Consider the following 18,524-nt stretch of genomic DNA (forward strand, 5'->3'; position numbering starts at 1 on the left):
AACATTTTGACTCAGCTGACTGAAAACTGCTTCTCTTAATTGTTTTATGATAGTAATCTATCAAATGAAAGTTATTAGTTACAGTTATAGAAATCAAATTAGATCACAGTTTTATCATTAATTATAAAGCTTTGTCAAAAGATAGATATTTTGTCATCTGGCCTGCTCAACTGAAAGGATCTGCTGCTTTTCTCTGTTTTATATAATCATAAATGTAAAACCTCTTTTCATTATTATTCAAACAGAATACATACAAACTGTATTGCTATCATAATTGATATAATACATATGCAATTTCATATCATTATATATATATATATATATATATATATATATTTATATATAAAACACCATATAGTACATTTTCTGAGAAATCAAACATGAGATTTAAATGTCTTTCTCGACCTTAAATACATAATTTGACAGTATACATCTTAACTCAAGGTCCAATTATTTTCATTCATTTTATTTATTGACAGGAATGAGCCAGTTTAGTTTAACTCATCTCATTAACCATTAACTGTATCTCACAATCTTCATCAGTAAATAATGTTTTCTCAGTTGTCATGCAGGCAGTGTTATAAATATAATGTATAAAGTAGGAAGTTTAGTGATGTGAAACAATTCCTGGAAAACGTTTATTTTGAGTTAATTTGTTTGAAATTGACAAATTATTTATAGAAGAAATAAATAGCTGGGCAATGTCTGCTTTTCACTAAACCAGTGAATAAAAAAACTGAGAAATCAAGGTATGTCAGATTAATGCAAAAATCATATCAATTAAGTTTCTCATTGATTTGCAAAATCTGTCACAATGATCTAATACAAGAACAGATTTAAAATGAAGACATTAAGTATTAACAGTGTGTCAAAATCTCTGACAGTTGACAAACATTTCATATATTATGCTGTTCATCTCATTTTCAGGTAGATGCAGGTTATGGACATTCATTTCACTACCATTATAAATGATACAGTGTCTGCCTTTTTAAAAAGAGCTGATTAGACATATTTGATATGTAATGGATTTCATACTGGATTTAGAGTTTGATGAAATGCTATCAACACCACCCCTATTTTTCACTTAACCCTAATTTCAGCAGTAATACTGCTTCTTTAAGTTGGATGGCAGCTGGAGTCAGCTTAAATTCACAACAGAACTGATTCCTATAGCAAAAACAAATGAATAAAAACAGACAACACTACAAAAAGAAATGACGAAAACTCCCTTAGATACTTCTCAAACGTGCCCTGCAGTAAAACACACCAGATTTTTTCACTGTTTTATCTGATGTTCTGTATGTCAGCTTACTTTGAAGTCTGATATTCAGCTGCTGGACTTGTATTAAACATCAGTAGCCCTATACATTATTCTTACACTACTTTCATCAGTTCTACTAGAAAACTGTAAGGATATTTGATGTGTGCAGGAAGGGGACTTGGTGCTTTGTTGTTCATCATATCAGTTTCCTGGGGACATCCTGGTCTACAAAAACATGTAGTAGAGATCCCAATGACAACATTTGTATGCCAGTGTATGTGGAAACATGTATACAATCATCCTCTGTCGTCCTACATTGCAGTGTGTTAGCGTGTTTGCTAAACGCACTTCACGTAAAATCTCAGTAAACATCTGATTTCAGTTTACTATGGAGGACCTGTGTAGCTACTTATTGTTAGTTTATAATGAATGTTGTCGTTGTCTTAAAGCAGTTAAATGTTTATTAAAGACCATGTAAAGTGAATTCAGACATTTTCTTCTAAACACATTAAATAGGTCATAAATGTATTTCTAAAAAATGTGTAAACTGTGTTTCAACATTTCTGTGTTCAGGATTTAGTGGGCGGGTCTGAAAATCACCTCTGCGTTAGCATAAACCCGCCCCTGCTGCTGTAGAGGTATAAATACATTCAGCACACACTACTACTACTACAGTCTACAGTTAGCCAGTTAACTGAATCAGCCACCGAGCTAGCCCCCGAGCTAGCCGCTGAGTTAGTAGCAGAAAGCTCTCAGACGTAGCGTCCATGTTTCTGGTAGAGGTGGTGACTTTGATTGACAGGTGACACTTGGTAGGGGGCGGGGTTTCAGCAAACTCGGGGACCACTCCCACAGCGTTTGGTAGCAGAGAAAAAGGTTGCTTTTTACGCAACTTTGAAGCCTAATTTCATATATTTGGCGATTTTTTTAATCATTCAAATTTGGCAGGGTGGTTAACAACACACTTTTCTGTGGTATGTCAAACTCAGAACACATATTTATTCTTACTTTACACAGACTTTAAATGAATGAATGATTCATTCTTTTCACACTGGTCCTCTTCACCTTTCTCCAACAAGTTTAACAGTTCTGGCAATCTGTCTTCTTTCACCAGGTTCCCAATGTTGAACATGTCCACTCCCAGCGAGCTGAAGTCTCCCTGCGTGACTCGCAACGGTATGGTGAAGTTGCCCCCCAGCCAGCCCAACGGTCTGGGCAGCGCAAGTATCACCAAGGGCACGCCTGCTGCCAAGAACCGTCTGTGCCAGTCATCCTCGGTGCCCTCCATCCTTCCTCCCCCACCATCCTCCCTTCCCTACCACCACCACCACCACCTGGATGGCCCTGTCATGCCCCATTCAGCAGCCTCTCTCTTGGGCCCTGACCTGGAGCCTGGGAAGCCTCTGATGGGCCTGAAGCCGTCCCTTCGTCAACTACCCCCCCTTACTCTACCTAAACCCATGCTGCTGGAGCGCCAGCTTGTCCTGGATGAGAAGCTGCTTAACCGACTGCTCTGGTACTTCACCACAGCTGAAAAATGTGTGCTGGCGCAGGTATGCAAGACATGGCGTAAGGTGCTGTATCAGCCCAAGTTTTGGGAGGGCGTGACACCTATCTTGCATGCCAAGGAGTTATACACCTTGTTGCCCAATGGGGAGAAGGAGTTTGTCAGTCTACAGGCCTTCGCACTGCGTGGTTTCCAGTCTTTCTGCTTAGTGGGCGTGTCAGACCTGGACATTTGTGAGTTCATTGACAACTACCCACTCTCCAAGAAAGGTGTTCGCTCAGTCAGCCTCAAGAGGTCCACCATCACAGATGCCGGATTGGAGGTAAGTCTAGATGTGTTTGGAAAAGAAAGAGTTTACTGGATGAAAAAATGTCCCTGATCTTGGAGATGATATTGAATTGCACATGGTGCGTAGTTCAGTGTCTGGGAGATTCCTAGTTATACTCAGATCTGATCAGATACTCTCCACCTGTTGAGAAAGCTTACAGTCTGAGCAGCCATTTAGGTTACAAAGGTCAGCAACAATTAAAACCAACAATTAATATGTTATGATTATTTGTGAAGTATGACTTATTTCTCCTGTTTTGTGTTATATTTGACCTTATATTAGAAGTCTCCCTGTTTTTGATCTGCTCCCGTTTTAATTTGCTGTTGATAATAACATCTACATTTCCCCTGCACTAATTACATCAGTACAACATGAGAGTCATACCATACTCTCCACTCTACTGCTCTCACTTTCTGTTTTTAGTACACATTCAGTGGCCTTCCAGTTGCCTTTTTTTGCTCTCCATGCTATAGTCAGTGAAACTAAGCACATCAACTTCCGGCACAGATGTTTCACATTAAAACATTCCAGTGACTCAAAGCATTGATTCTGTTGTTGTGGTAGGCTTTTAGTTTGAAAATTAAAAGTTGAATTTCATTAACACCATTTGAAAAAAAAAAGTGTACAAGAAATGTGATTGGAAATAATAAGCGAATGAAACTGCTCTTAGTGTTATAAAGAGAAAGTGAGAGCAGCAGAGTAGTGAGTTGCTCTGTTGGACTGCTGGTGCTGTTAAAAAAAATTGACGTTATGTTGAATTTACCCTTTGAGCCATTAAAGTACATGTTATTTCACTCCTCCTCCATGGTTTTTTATTAGTCTTTATTAGTGGTCAACTATTTGATACATTTTCATTTTTTGAATACTGGCTTTTATTAGAGAATACTCAGGTCAGTGCCATCACTACTGGGATGACACACAGGAGAGGACCTGCAAACCCACAAAAATGATTAGATTAGATTAGAGAAGATGAATACTTTTCTGCTTTTGGTTGTCAATCTGTTTATAAGTGGATTTGATTGGACATTATGTACCTTTGTTGTTTGTATTATGGTGTTATGGTATTCTAGACAGTAATAACAAGGATTGATGTGAAGACATTTGTGAAGACACTCTGATTTTCTTTTACTTCAGTTTGTATTAGCTCTGCATTTATGCTGTCATATTCCACTGCTAGGACCAAGAAGAGGCATAATACTGGCAGAGTGTTTCTCAGATGGCTCTTCATACCTGCTAGGCTAGGCTGCTATTCTGGGATGAGTGGATAGTTGCTATGGAGAATGCTAGAATTGGTGGCTGCATGATCTATATATGGACTTTCCTGTTGTGGGGTGCTGATTTGTGCATAACCATTTTGCTGCACCTTAAATGGAAGATTTCAATTTGAAAAAAGAAAATGGTGTTTTTTAAATACATGTAGGTTTTAGTTTGTCAGCAAAATATTGTAGAATAGAGTCAAGGGTATGTATACCCACAGGCTGTAATATATTTAGAGATTTAAAATGTTTTTACACTGCTGTCTGTCATGCTGTGACCATAACAAGTATATTACCAAATAATAACCAAAATCAGACTAAAGGGTTATAATATCTATATATCTGCTATTTATGTGTGAATAGAACATTTATATAATATGGATCCCTCATCATCTTTTAAAAAGTTCTTCAGACACAGACACAGAAACAGAAATAACAACAAATTATGTAACTGGAACAGAAATAACAGCTGTAGGACACAAGCTCCGAAAATGTAGCTGGTCCAAGGTAAAATCTCTCTGTGGCCAAGAATGATCCTCCACCTCCAACCTCCTCACAGTCCCACGCAACAAACTGTCCACTTTGCGCCACGGCCCCCAAGCTCTGGAATGCTCTTCAATGAACACTTCTCCTCCTCTTCTTCTGTTCAGTCTTGATTTTTTTGTTTTGTTTATTTGTTTGTTTGTTTTATCCATTGTAAAGCGTCCTTGGGTTTGTGAAAGGCGCTATATAAATCAAACCTATTATTATTATTACCAAGGCTGGATAAAATGCCTAAAATGAATCAACCAGTATCTCATAAGAGATGGGTCAAGTCAGTTGAGTGAAGCTCAGCAGCAGGATATGACCCATAGTCCACTGAACATCAATAGCCCATTCGTAGAGGAAGATAATTCATCCATGACATCTGGAATCAATCCACACACAACATGTGATGGAGAAAAAAGATATGCCTGTATCCATATGTGAAGTCCTGCAGCATAAAAGAGTGGGAAACAGTCAATGTGATTCTGAGCAAGATCCTGGAAGGACTTCAAGGAACAGCAGAGAAGAAGCTGGAGAGACTTATTTATTTTATGAATGCGGGCGGGAAAAGTTTGCACCAAGAGACCCAAGGAAGAATAGAACAACAGCAATACACCCAAGTCCAGAAGGCAACAAGAAATCGAGCGCCCAGAATGAACATGATGAAGCAAATAAAACAAAACAACTATCTCAACTATCCCTGGTAAGACTATACAGCGGAGAGAAAATCTCACAATACAATGTCAGAAGGAAAGGGCAAGAACATTTTTCTACAAAGATCCATTTTATTTGTGAAAGAAGAGAGAAGAGCAGAGCACTCCAAGTGTCAAAGAAGCTAACTTGAGGATCATTTGAAAACAATATACAAAGACAACCAGAGACATGACAGAGGAACATTCTTGACACCCATTCCTCAACCAGAACACCAGCAGGCGACAGATAACAGACAGATTTGCTCCTACATGGAACAACGTTGAAAAAGCTGTGAAGAAGGCAAGTATGGCATCAGCTCCAAGAGGAAATAGGCTGTATCAGAATGCGCCACATGTTCTTATGTTTCTGTGGAAGAAGAAAAACATAACATGGAGAAGATTTTAGATATTACTCCCCAAAGAGAAGAATGCCTTGAATATTGATCAATCCTGACAAAGAAATCTTCTAAATGGTGAAGATAATTTCTTTCGCCATTGTTGCTCAAAGGATGGCAACTTACCTGAAAGACAACACCTTGATTAACATCTTGGTACAGAAAGCCAGTTTATCAGGTTTCTCAGGATGCCTAGAACATTCAACCATAATATGGCATCAGATTCAAGCTGCAAAAAAACAAAGACAGAGATCCTCAGGTCGCATTGCTCAACCTGGCCAATGCTTTTGGATCTATCCTCTGGACAGTCTTTCACTTTTTTGTGTTCCAGTGACCATCACAAAGTGGTCAGAAGCTGTTTTCAAGATCTGCAGTTTTGCCTCACAACATCAGAGTATACCACTTCTTGGCAATCCCTGGAAATAGGAATAACGGCAAGTTGCTCCCCACTAGCCTTTACCATGGTCAGATGGGTGGTGGGAGGAGAACACCTGCATTCCAGACTATGACTACCTCCATCTGCTCTTATATGGATTACCTGACAGCTCTGACCACAACCATCACATGTATAAAGCGACTCCTGGAAAAACTTGGATGAAGTTTAAGCACAGCGAGTCCAGGACCATCTGTGTTATCAAAGGAAAGCTCAAAGATCAGAGATTCTACATTGACGGTGCACCCATACCAATGGTTTCAAAGATTCAAATCAAGAGCTTAGGACAGTGGTACAATGCAAGCTTTAAGGACTTAGAGCAGAGCAAGCAGTTGAAGGAAAAACCATAGCCTTGCTAACATAGATAAGACTACTTCCAAGTAAGCTGAAACTTTGGTGACTGAAGTTTGGATTGCTCACCAAAGTGAAGAAGCTGGTTAGAACAGTCAGTACATACATCAAGAAATGGCTCAAACTGCAATGATACCTCAGCAATATCGGCTTGGGGGACGGGGCTCTGGAACTGCCCTAGCCTTACTGAAGAATACAAACGCACCAATGTAATGCTGGACATGATACTGAGAGAAATCATATCACTGGTAGAGGGTGTTGAGCAAAACAGCAACTGGCTCTGGCTGAAAAGAAATGACAAGAACTGGGTGGCAAGATAACCATTATCCAGCAGGAGGGGTAAAAGTGGTTGAAGTGATGTGAGCCTATCAACAAAAGACCAAGGAACAAGGGTGCTCACCTGATGACCTCTGTGAAGCTTTCTAACCTCATCCCCCACTGCTGGTTATGATTTACAGTCTGAATAAACAACAGTGAATCACTGACAGAAGAAACCTAGACTTAACTGATCCTCTTGAAGTTCTGTTGCTACATGGTCCTATCAGCAAATCACTAAGGAAGGACGGTACCCACCTGATGATGTTAGGTTAAGTTAAGTGTTTACCCCTACAATATGGGATTGTAAAACAAAGTCCTATAGTTCAACATAACTTTAGTAATGGTGCTGACTTGAGTAGCCTACTATAAATTCTTAAATAAAAGCTAGTATTCAAACAATGACAGATCCAGGGCCATGGAGGCCATGGGCCAGGATGAACAAATTAAGGCTGGTTGTTAATAAAGTTATTGATCACCACAGCTCACTTCTTAAATTCAGCATAATGTACATGCACAGCACTATGTTGATCAATACAACAGAGTCATGTCATAATCACCACTCAACAGCTGTCACTCTCTCTAGAAATTTTGTTTTTATTATTGAATTATTTCAAGTTGCTTTCACTTTCTATTTTTGTAGTTGACAAAGAAAAGGGAGGCAATATGACCGTTAGTATGTAGTGTGAAACATATGTGCAGGGATGTAATAGTCAGTTACACCAGAGATGCTCACTTTGTATCTACTGATAATCTATGTTTACCCTTTTTAGATGTTACCCATAGATAGCCATCTTTAAAATAAATTATTCAGTGCCAACATACATGAATCAGAACAAGTTATGGATTTTCAAGATTGGATAAGTAACTCAAAGATGGACAACTTTATTAACTTGAAATGCAAGGTCATTGAACATGAAGTATTTTGACTACCAACAGACTACTCCAAGATAGCTTCAGTGACCAGTGTTAATGACTTCTGAACAGAGTCCTGGACAAGATTCGCACTAGACACCAAAATTATTTGCTATGTAAAAATGCCCAATGGTCAAAATGCATATAAATGTTTGGGTATGCATATGATTGAAAATGAATCAGATATAGGCAGGCTGCAGTCCAAATTAAACAGGAGAATGTTTATTTTCATCTGTAGTAGTATAAATGTATCCATGGTATTGATATTTAAAGTGTTAGTACTGGTTTTGTGTTGTATATAGGTGGTAGTGGTGGGTTTGGAATTGATTTAGAGATAAGAGCAGGTATCTAGTTGGTTCTGGTAGGTCGATAGATGGATCACTCATTCTGATCTGCCTAGACCAAAAGTTGGGTTCTGGCCCTCAGTGACAGCACATGATGTCAAATATACACCCACCTTTTCACTGATGTTTACACTGTAACTAATATGACATCAAGTGTATTCACAGATATGCTGACTCATACTACTCAGGGCATTTCAACTCAGTTAAATTAGATAGTGGGCGGAAAAAATGCTGTTGGATTGCTGAATAGAACATTGTACAAGTGTGGACACTAACTTTAGATGGAGATGGATTCAAATTGTTTACTTTTATTTTGCAGGTCATGTTGGAGCAAATGCAAGGCCTGATGCACCTTGAACTGTCAGGCTGCAATGACTTCACAGAGGCCGGCCTGTGGTCCAGTCTGAATGCAAGGTTAACTTCACTCAGCGTCAGTGACTGCATCAATGTGGCGGATGACGCCATCGCTGCTATCTCACAGCTACTGCCCAACCTATCAGAGTTGAGCCTGCAGGCCTATCATGTCACTGACACAGCCATGGCCTACTTCACCGCCAAACAGGTAGGTTGTCAGAATAATAGAAACCAAGGTATTTGATTGTTTTCAAATTGATGCACAGTGTATGTATTCTTTATGAAGTAAGAGTTCTATTTTTTATCTCTATTATTAATGAGCTAAGTATAACCCCTGTAATGAGAAAGGACCATAAAAACAAAATGCTGGTTGGTTTGGTAGAGTCAAAACAAATTAACCTGTGGACCATCTCTTATTATTTAAAGCTGCTGGAATATAATCATAGTAACAGAGAATCACAGAGAATCATCACCAATTCTGCAGAGCTTTTAGCTTATTTTAACTCAGTCTTGGTTTTGGAGCAAACTAAACTCTCATCAATCTGTGAAACTGTTTTAAGTGAAAATGCTCCACTAAACCCACTGTACACTACCTGCCCAGCACCACACAATTGCTGGTGTACATTTAGCTGCTAGTCCTCAGTAGTTGGTGGAGACCAAAACAAAACTGACAGGAGAGTGAATAGAAATAATAACAATAATAATAATAATAACTTTTACAAAGTGCTTTGACAGACCAGGCAAGCAGAAGCATTATAATAAAAAACAAGACACACAACACAGGGAGTGGTAACAAGACTGAGGACAATGGAATACAGTTGGAGATAATGAGAATATAAAAATATATTAAATAAATAAGACAAAGTAAAAATAAGATAAAATAAAAGACAGTAGCAATAAGCAAAATGAACAAACAAGCAGATGACATCACATAAAAGCTAGTCTGTAGAAATTGGTTTTGAGAAGTGATTTAAAAGAAATTGGGTTAACATAGACACTAAGTTGTAGAGTTTATATGGTGATAATGTCAATATCATTAGTGTGTTCCCAAGTGGCCAATACATCAATGATGTAACTTTAAGGCTGTAGTGTGGGGTGCTGTCTTACATGATATTGTAAGGTAACGTGTGTAAAGGAGATGCAATAACTGTTAGCAGAACATAATATGTTGATCAGTGATCTAACACCAACTATAAGTATTAAGAGTGTCAGGGTCTAAGCTGAGATTCAAAAGTTAAAGGATCTCTGATGTTTGGTATCAAGCCTGTATCTAGGAAATGTTCTGAATTGATACACCAATGTATCAATGTGGCTGGTTTGTAAATGAAAATATATATTTTCCACAAGTAGTTTAGACCATTCCCAATGCAAAAAAGAAGCTAGAAACTTTGCCTGGTGCCGCAAATGCAGCATATTTCAAACTTAAAAGAGCCCACAAAACAGGAAGTCAATTTATACAATGCCATCTTTTATAATAATGAACCTGTTATTAGTATCTTGTTATTCACTTACTTAATCAAATACCCTAAAATGATCCTCCATCCACAGGGCTACACCACCCACACTCTGCGGCTTCACTCCTGCTGGGAGATCACAAATCATGGTGTAGTCAACATGGTGCACAGCCTCCCCAACCTGACTGCCCTCAGCCTCTCTGGCTGCTCCAAGATCACTGATGATGGTGTGGAGCTGGTGGCTGAGAACCTGCGTAAGCTCCGCAGCCTGGACTTGTCTTGGTGCCCTCGGATCACTGACATGGCCCTGGAGTACATTGCCTGTGACCTACATAAACTGGAAGAACTGGTGCTTGACAGGTCAGAGTCTGTTTGTGGTCCTGTGGTTTTGGTGATACTGATTCAGTCCATCTGATCTACATCCTGGCAGGTTTATCTATAATTTTTAACAGTGAAAGATTTTAGTTATTGTTCAGATCTTGAGCTGTAAGTCTTCTGGTTGGGATAGCATACCACAAATGGATCTCCTGCTGGTTTAACCCTGTTTATTGGATGGTCCTTTGATGCTGTCTACACTGTCCACTACTATGATCTCATTGGTTTAGACCTCCAAGAACCCTCCCCCTGCTCCTCCTGCTTCACTGACTATCAGTGATTCCATAATTAGGACATGATCCACCACATCCAACCTCTTTTAAGTAAACATCTGTAAACCATAAATGTTATTATCCATGTAGGACGTAATGACCTATCTGTCTATTCCACCTATCCTCTCTCTCTCTCTCTCTCTCTCTCTCTCTCTCTCTCTCTCTCTCTCTCTCTGTATTCAGAAAGTTACTAACACAACTTAGTTATAATTGATCATTTTAATTTTTTTCTTCCTTTATTAACAGAGATGGCACTCACTAGCTCCACCAAACAGTGTATAAAACACACACTTCCATGCACAGCCTCTAGAATGCTTCGCCCACCCCCAGCTACAACTGTCAACACCTTGTCCACACCCTCCACACCCCACACGCCCCCTCAAACTGTACCCCCAACACTGCCAACACTGTCTTTCAAACTGCTCTAAGTGTACATTCTATCATCTGCTTTACTAAACAAATAGTCTTAAACATGTATTGTAAATACAGTCTAATGCAGTCCCTCAACATTCCATTGTGTTCCTACACTCTATCATTAAAACCATTAAAGCAACACTACTTAATGTAAGATCACAATCAAATAAATAATCAGTCTTAATCAGTGACCTGATTATTAGCCATAAATTAGATTTCATCTTCTTTACTCAAACTTGGCTTGATTTGAATAACGCAGCAGCTGTTCTTACTGAACCAGCACCCCTGAATTTTCATTCCATTGATGCTTCCATAGTTGATAAGAAGTAAGGAAGAGTAGCTGTTCATTTTTTAGACATTCAGTGTAGACAGAAATGATTTAGAGACTTTTATTTTGCTTCTGTACTGTAATGTTCCCCTCCTGTGTTATCCCTGGCTGTATAGACCATCAAAATATTCCAGTATCCAGTAACTAAATCTCTATGGACTATCTAACTGTCTATTTACATCAGGAGATATTAACATCCACATTGACACCCCCATTGATAACAATGGAAAAGAAGTAAACAACTTACTTACATATGGACTGTCTCAGCATGTCTCTGGGCCCATGCACGCAAATCAAGGGCGTACCTTGGATATATTTATCACAAGGGTTTTTAAATTATAATTAGTTATAGCTAATTTACTCTGTCTGATCACATCTTTGCATTTTCTTCTACTTGTGACTTTCATTTTAGACTGAAAACTGTTTTTTTAAATATAAATGAGAATACTAGTGCACTCTTAATGGAGACCTCAGCCTCTGTTAATGATCTCTTAGATAATTTCAGTTCTAAGACTGAGTGTCATTGATGTCATTGCTGCTGTAAGGATGAAATCAACTTCTGTTAAACACTGCAACTGTAAAGATTCAGAAAAAGAGTCCTGGACAGAACATCAGAAAAACTATGCGTCACATTCATTCATTGTGGCAGCTATAAAACGAGACTTCTATCCTACAATGTAGAAATGAAAAGTGCTAGACAATCATTCTTCTCTGACATCATCACCAAAAACATTAATAATGCAGACAGTATTTGCCAGTGTAGACCAACCCCCTGGCCTAAATAGCTCCTGCACTCCTATCTGCTGATACATGCAATGAGTTTGCGTCCTTCTTTAGGGATTCAATTCAAAACATTAGAGAAACTATCATTTGTTCTACATCTCACAAAAATGTGTCACCACTACATTTACATCAAATTAACTTGATGAACATGACCCACTTTAATGCCATTAACTACAAAACTCTTCAGAAATTGGTCGATGGTAAGCCTTGTTTATACTGCTTGATGATATACTTACTGGAAATAGTTAGCAGCTCAATCTTATCGGGTGTTCTTCTAAAGGCCTTAAAAACTTCAAGTATTAAGCCTCTAATAAAAAAGTAGCCTGGACACTGCTGTTAGCTAATTAGCAACTACAGACCAATATCAAATCTATACTCATGTAAAAGAATTCAAAAGTTGTCTAACAACAATTTAACAACTTTTTAACTTAATATAATGTCTTGAATTCCCAAATGAATTCCAATTGGGATTTTGACCCAGTCACAACACCAAAACTATTTTAATAAGGTTCTAAAGGACAATGAACAATATTCTGGCAAAAATTCAATCCTTAACCCTTACATACTGTTTGGGTCACATTTGACCTGTTTGACAGCTGTAATTTGATGACTTTCCCTAAAGACGTAAAGTGGCCCAAAATGCACAAAAATGATATTTTAAATGTTATACTTTTGTAAAGATGCTACAAACTTTTGTCCATTGAGGCTGTTCTGGGTCAAATGATCTCTGTATCTATTGCCATGTGTTTTAGTGAAATGAATAGTTCATAGTTTTAATAAGATAGTAGTTTTTATGATGTAGCAGTGAAGACTGATGGCTCTAGGTTCTACAATAAACCCCACACTTCCATAAAGTTCTGCTCATTTTACCTTTACATTAAATACATTTACATCATTATTGCTATGTTATATTTTCATATCTTAGGTCAAATAGGACATGATATTGTGGAGAGTAGCTGTTTTTTCTCCAACAATGAAAAAATACACTCTCTCTGCTCTCTGAAACATGAATTAAGGTTTAATTACATTTATTGATCAGTATAGAAAACTTTTTATGACCCAGAACAAACTGCAATGGTGTAGAATATAAACAGTATGTAAAGATTAAGTATCTTGAACTTAGTGCTGCGTTTCACACTGTCCACCATACTACTTACCAAGCTATAGTTGAAGCTATTGAAGAAGGCTAAAAGTTGTTGATTATGTTGATTTCCTTTCTTTAAGTCAGTACACATGTAAAATGTTTAGGGTCAGATAGCTCAAATCATGGGTCCTGATTAGTTTGACTCCCTCAGTTTCAGCCTTGCAGATTGGTACCACATCTTACACATGTGATATGTCTTCTTAACGCTGGAAAGATCACATAGTAATCTCAAACTGTATGGTGTTTCTATAAATGCATAACAGCTTGTTTTAGCACATAGTTTTAATCACAGGTGTTTTCTCCCCATCACTGACATCGTATTATGACATTTATCCACAACATCAGTTTTTTGTGAATGTTGAGTCAGAGTGTGTGAATGGCAAATGGACTGTACTTATATAGTGCTTTTTTCACATTCACCCATTCACACACATTCATACACTGATGACAGGAGCTACCACACAGGATACCAACCTGTTCACCAGGAGGAGACTTAACATTCACCCACACATTCATAGACATCAGGAGCAATTTGGGGTTAAGTATCTTATCCAAGACACATGGACATGCTGACATCATTTCTCATTGTAGCAGTTAAGGAAAAGTGAAGTTTTACCCCTCCTGTCGTCCTCGAGTCAAGGAAGGAAGGGAGGAAGAAGGAAGGAAGGGAGGAAGAAGGAAGGAAAGGAGGGAGGGAGGAAGGAAGGAGGGAAGGAAGGAAAGGAAAGAAGGAAAGAAGGAAGGCGGGAGGAAGGAAAGGAAAGAACGAAGGACGGAATGTAGGAGTGAGGGAGGAAACAAGGAAGGAAGGAGGGAGGGAGAAAGGAAAAGGGGAAGGGAGGAAGGAAGGAAAGAAGGACAGAGGAAAGAAGGAAGGGAGGAAGGAAAGGAAAGAAAGAAGGACAAAGGAAAGAAGGAAGGAAGGAAGGTAGGAGTGAGGGAGGAAACAAGGAAGGAGGGAGGGAGGGAGAAAGGAAAAGGAAAAGGGAGGAAGGAAGGAAAGAAGTACAGAGGAAAGAAGGAAGGGAGGAAGGTGGGGAAGGAAAGAAAGAGAGAAGGAGGTAGGGAGGAAGGAAAGATGGAAGGGAAGGAAAGAAAGGAAGGAAGGAGGGTGGGTGGAGGGAAGGACAAAAGGAAGGGAGGAAAGGAGGAAAAAAGGAACAGTCAAAACAGAAGGGGTCAATTTGACCCGGGAGGACGACACAAAGGTTAACTTGGCTGTGTTATGTGTTTTTTTTAGGTGTGTGCGGATCACAGACACTGGCTTGGGATACTTGTCCACCATGTCATCATTAAGGAGTCTCTATCTGCGCTGGTGCTGTCAGGTAACACAAAACATACACACAACAAGATGTGGAGTCAAATTGTAAGTCACAAATCCTGGATCCTCATAGGCTGCAGCTCAAACATTCCAGGCAGCCATTCTTTTTTTATTAATTTCTGTTTGGTATGAAACTCCATTAGCTCAATGTTATATCCTGTGATGCTTTACAGTGAACAGACGTGAGTAATGCAGTTTCAGCAGGATAAAGGCTGCACTGCATTACCTCACAACAATACTGTCAACAGAGACCACGCCAACTCCAATATGAGTTTAAAGATTTATTGTGACAATGGTAGAAGGGTTAGTGGTGGAGGGATGAAGGGAGGGATAAAGGAATGAGGGTAGAGGGTTGAAGGGATGAAAGGTGTAGTGTAAGGGATGAAAAAATGAGGTCAGAATCAGGATCCCAGTTGGATGGAAAGAGGCACGGGGTGCTGTACTGATTTTGTGGGGTGAGGTTCCTGAAATCAAACAAAAGAGAGAATGTTAGAAAGGGTTTAAATAGTTCTTGTGTGGAAATGAGGCGTGGCCAAACTTAGTTATAAAACTTCATTTAATGCAGACTTGATGTTCACTATGAGAGATTATAACAAGTTAAGAGATTACTAATTGAACATTTGTTTGATTGAAAAACTAAAGACTACAAAATGTAAGGAAGTGGCTCCTTCCCTCCCATCATATTTTTAAAAATGCAGTGTGACATGGGAGGTAAGAGGACACTGACTGACAGCACTCAGTGTAGTATGAATACATGTAGAGCTGCTAATAAGAGCTAACAGCTATGAGCAGCTGCTGTCTGTGATTAAGATTTCTCATACAGTGGTCTTTATTTGGAATGCTTGTGTGTGTGTGTGTGTGTGTGTGTGTGTGTGTGTGTGTGTGTGTGTGTGTGTGTGTGTGTGTGTGTGTGTGTGTGTGTGTGTGTGTGTGTGTGTGCAGGTGCAGGATTTTGGACTGCAGCATTTGTTTGGAATGAGGAGCCTTCGTCTACTGTCTCTAGCAGGTATGATCTGTAGCTTCATCTTTCCTCACAGAAAGTCCTTAAACATTAAAATGTGACCTGACTGACAGTATTGTATCCACACTGAGACACATATAAACTTGCAAACACGTACATAAACCTTTGGTGTTCTTGCATGGATAGGAAAATACACAATGAGTGAAGAAGCAAGAACAACTGAGTCCAAATGAGTCAAATCTAGTCTTCTGTGTTTCAATGTTACAGTGTTTTTAGTATCAAAGTCTTTTTGTTACTATACTTCCACCATAGCTCAACAGTAAAAACAGGAGGAATGATTACAGAGAGGAAAACCTCTTTCACTCTTCATATTGAGACAGAGTTGAAAAATTGTGAATCTATCCTTTAACTCACTCACAGCTCCTTTCTGGACCCCATAGTGCCATCTAGTGGCCGCTCCACTACTAACAAATGGATCTGTAGATGGCCACAACAAAAAGAACAGTTGTATCAGCTTAGTACAGAATATATTTTATGATCTAATAAGCAGTTTTTGTTTCATATAGACAGTGAAAATGAATGAATTAGTCAATAAACAACTGTTACTACTTTTTTTGGATTTAGTCTGACAAACACAAAGACATGATGTTGTGTTTTAGGAAAGTGTGATTTGTATTTTTATTATCTTTGGTCTATAATATATCAATCATGTAATTGAGAGCATCATTTAAAAGGAATTAGTTGACTAATCAATAGTTTAAATAATCATCTGTATCAGCAGCATTCTTAGCTATCAGCCAGCCCACAGCTGATTGTCCTTCCTGCTGTGTTCCTCCAGGTTGCCCCCTGCTGACCACCACCGGTCTGTCAGGCCTCATTCAGCTGCAGGAGCTAGAGGAGCTGGAGCTGACCAACTGTCCCGGTGCCACTGCTGAGCTCTTCAAATACTACTCGCAGCACTTGCCCCACTGCATGGTCATCGAGTAAAGACCACTGACCCACCCCGCCGACTGACCGACCGACCGCCATACTTCAAATCTTCCTCCTCTTAATTCTTCCTCACTCTTTTCTCAAATGCCAGCCCGGGAGACTGAACTGCTCCTACTGTACCACACCGTTCCTCATTACCGGGCCCCCCCACCCCGCCCGTCTTCCTCCACATCCCATTGAATAGACTGAACCAACAGGCGGACTGAGGCAGGAAGGCAGCTGATGCTACATGCCAGACCCAGACGATGATGGGATGGCGTTTGAGCTTCATTTAAGATGATGCTGGAGTGGAAAGCTTGGTGTGACGTCTTGTCTGACAGCAAGTTTCTTTTTTGGGAATAAACAAAAGGGTTTAGCTTATGGAGAGCTTCTTTGAAGACTTTATTGATTTTTTTTAGCTGTTCGGATACTAAAGGGAGTGACATGCACAGATCCAGCTGCAGCGCTGAAGAATAAGGAAAGGGGAAACAAAGACTCTTGTGTTTGAGCTGCTATGGTGGAACTCACACATGTGCTCATACACTGTAAACACACTCACACACATACTGTATATGGTCAGTGAAACAAATTAAGTCCTGAAGACCATCAGTACTGACGTTTCTATTTCCATCACTCTGTGTAATATAACTGCTGTTATTCTTTTCCTCTGAAGGTATCAAAGCTTCAGTTTTCTCTTGTTTAGAGAGAGACACCATACTCCAGCTGGTGAAACAGGAATCAGAGAGAAGAAAAATGCAGTTGAGGAAGTGAATGACAGGGATGGAACTTCTCTCTCTCTTTTTCTCCCTCCCTCTGTGTGTGAAGGGTGTTTCATGGACTCACAGGTTCCTGTCTTTTTGGGATACCACTACCTTTTTCCATTTCTGTGTCTTATCAGAAATCAAAAAAGGGAGAAAAATTTGAAAAACAATTGTTTACATTGTTTGTTTTTTGTGTTGGAGTTGCACGCTTGATTGGCTCATTGTTTCATAGTTTTACCCTGCTCTTCTTCATTTTTTTAAATACACATTTAATTTACAGATCTGGAGGAGAAACTGTTGTAAACTGTGAATGTTGTGTTTTTAAAGGGGAATTGTGTTGTTGAGGCAGTGCAACATGAACAAGCAGTCAATTCAATGGAAAGCAGAGTGTGCAGAAATAATTTGATGCTGGAGAGTTTTTCTCTCCACAAAGTTTCATGAATTCATACAAGGCAACTGTGGGGCTCATACTGACTTATTTATGGACTCAACCTTAGAAATAACTTCAGTCAATTAGCAGCTTCGTGCAAGCAATCTTGCAAGGTAGATCTAAAGTATTGTCAAAATTGGGGTACATCTAATTTTTGAATTAAACTGTACTTCACTCTTCTTCTCATATTTTAAATGATAACAGAAACACATGTTGGCTAGTCTATCAACTTTCATTTATGTGGTTCTGAAGCTGCACATGCATTGTGATGTCAGGTTACTTCAAAGACAAAAGGAAAGGCTGGGAGATTTCAGTGTATAGATTCAGGGGACACACAATATTTTTAGTTTCTGTGAATTTTCAAATATTTCTATTAACCCAGAGTCAGACAGATGTATCATATTTCTGTGCACATAGCATAACTTAGTTCAATGTATGAATGAATGACTCCAACAATCCATGGCTACCAATACTAAATGTTTTAATTGCAATTGGTCATTGATAGAGTAATATCCCTAACATCGAAGCCAGAGAAATGAGCTCATGTCAAGGAACTTCTGTTGCTTTTCAGCCTGTGCTGACTTGTCAGATTGGATAGATTTCTCATTCATCATTTCTTGTTGAATGATATGTTTT

The 18,524-nt window shown here is 39.1% G+C and overlaps 1 protein-coding gene across 1 annotated transcript; it reads left to right on the top strand.

The window, feature by feature from the left end:
* Positions 1–2,379: 2,379 nt before the first annotated feature.
* fbxl16 (F-box and leucine-rich repeat protein 16) lies at positions 2,380–16,715 on the top strand. Its single transcript, XM_053338736.1, has 6 exons — positions 2,380–3,090; positions 8,642–8,884; positions 10,225–10,490; positions 14,687–14,771; positions 15,710–15,773; positions 16,567–16,715. The coding sequence occupies exons 1-6, from the start codon at positions 2,383–2,385 to the stop codon at positions 16,713–16,715; spliced, it is 1,515 nt and encodes a 504-aa protein (XP_053194711.1). The 5' UTR covers positions 2,380–2,382.
* The last annotated feature ends 1,809 nt before the right edge of the window (positions 16,716–18,524 follow it).

The sequence above is a fragment of the Scomber japonicus genome, chromosome 18 (assembly GCF_027409825.1).
Source record: "Scomber japonicus isolate fScoJap1 chromosome 18, fScoJap1.pri, whole genome shotgun sequence".
Classification (NCBI taxonomy): domain Eukaryota; kingdom Metazoa; phylum Chordata; class Actinopteri; order Scombriformes; family Scombridae; genus Scomber; species Scomber japonicus.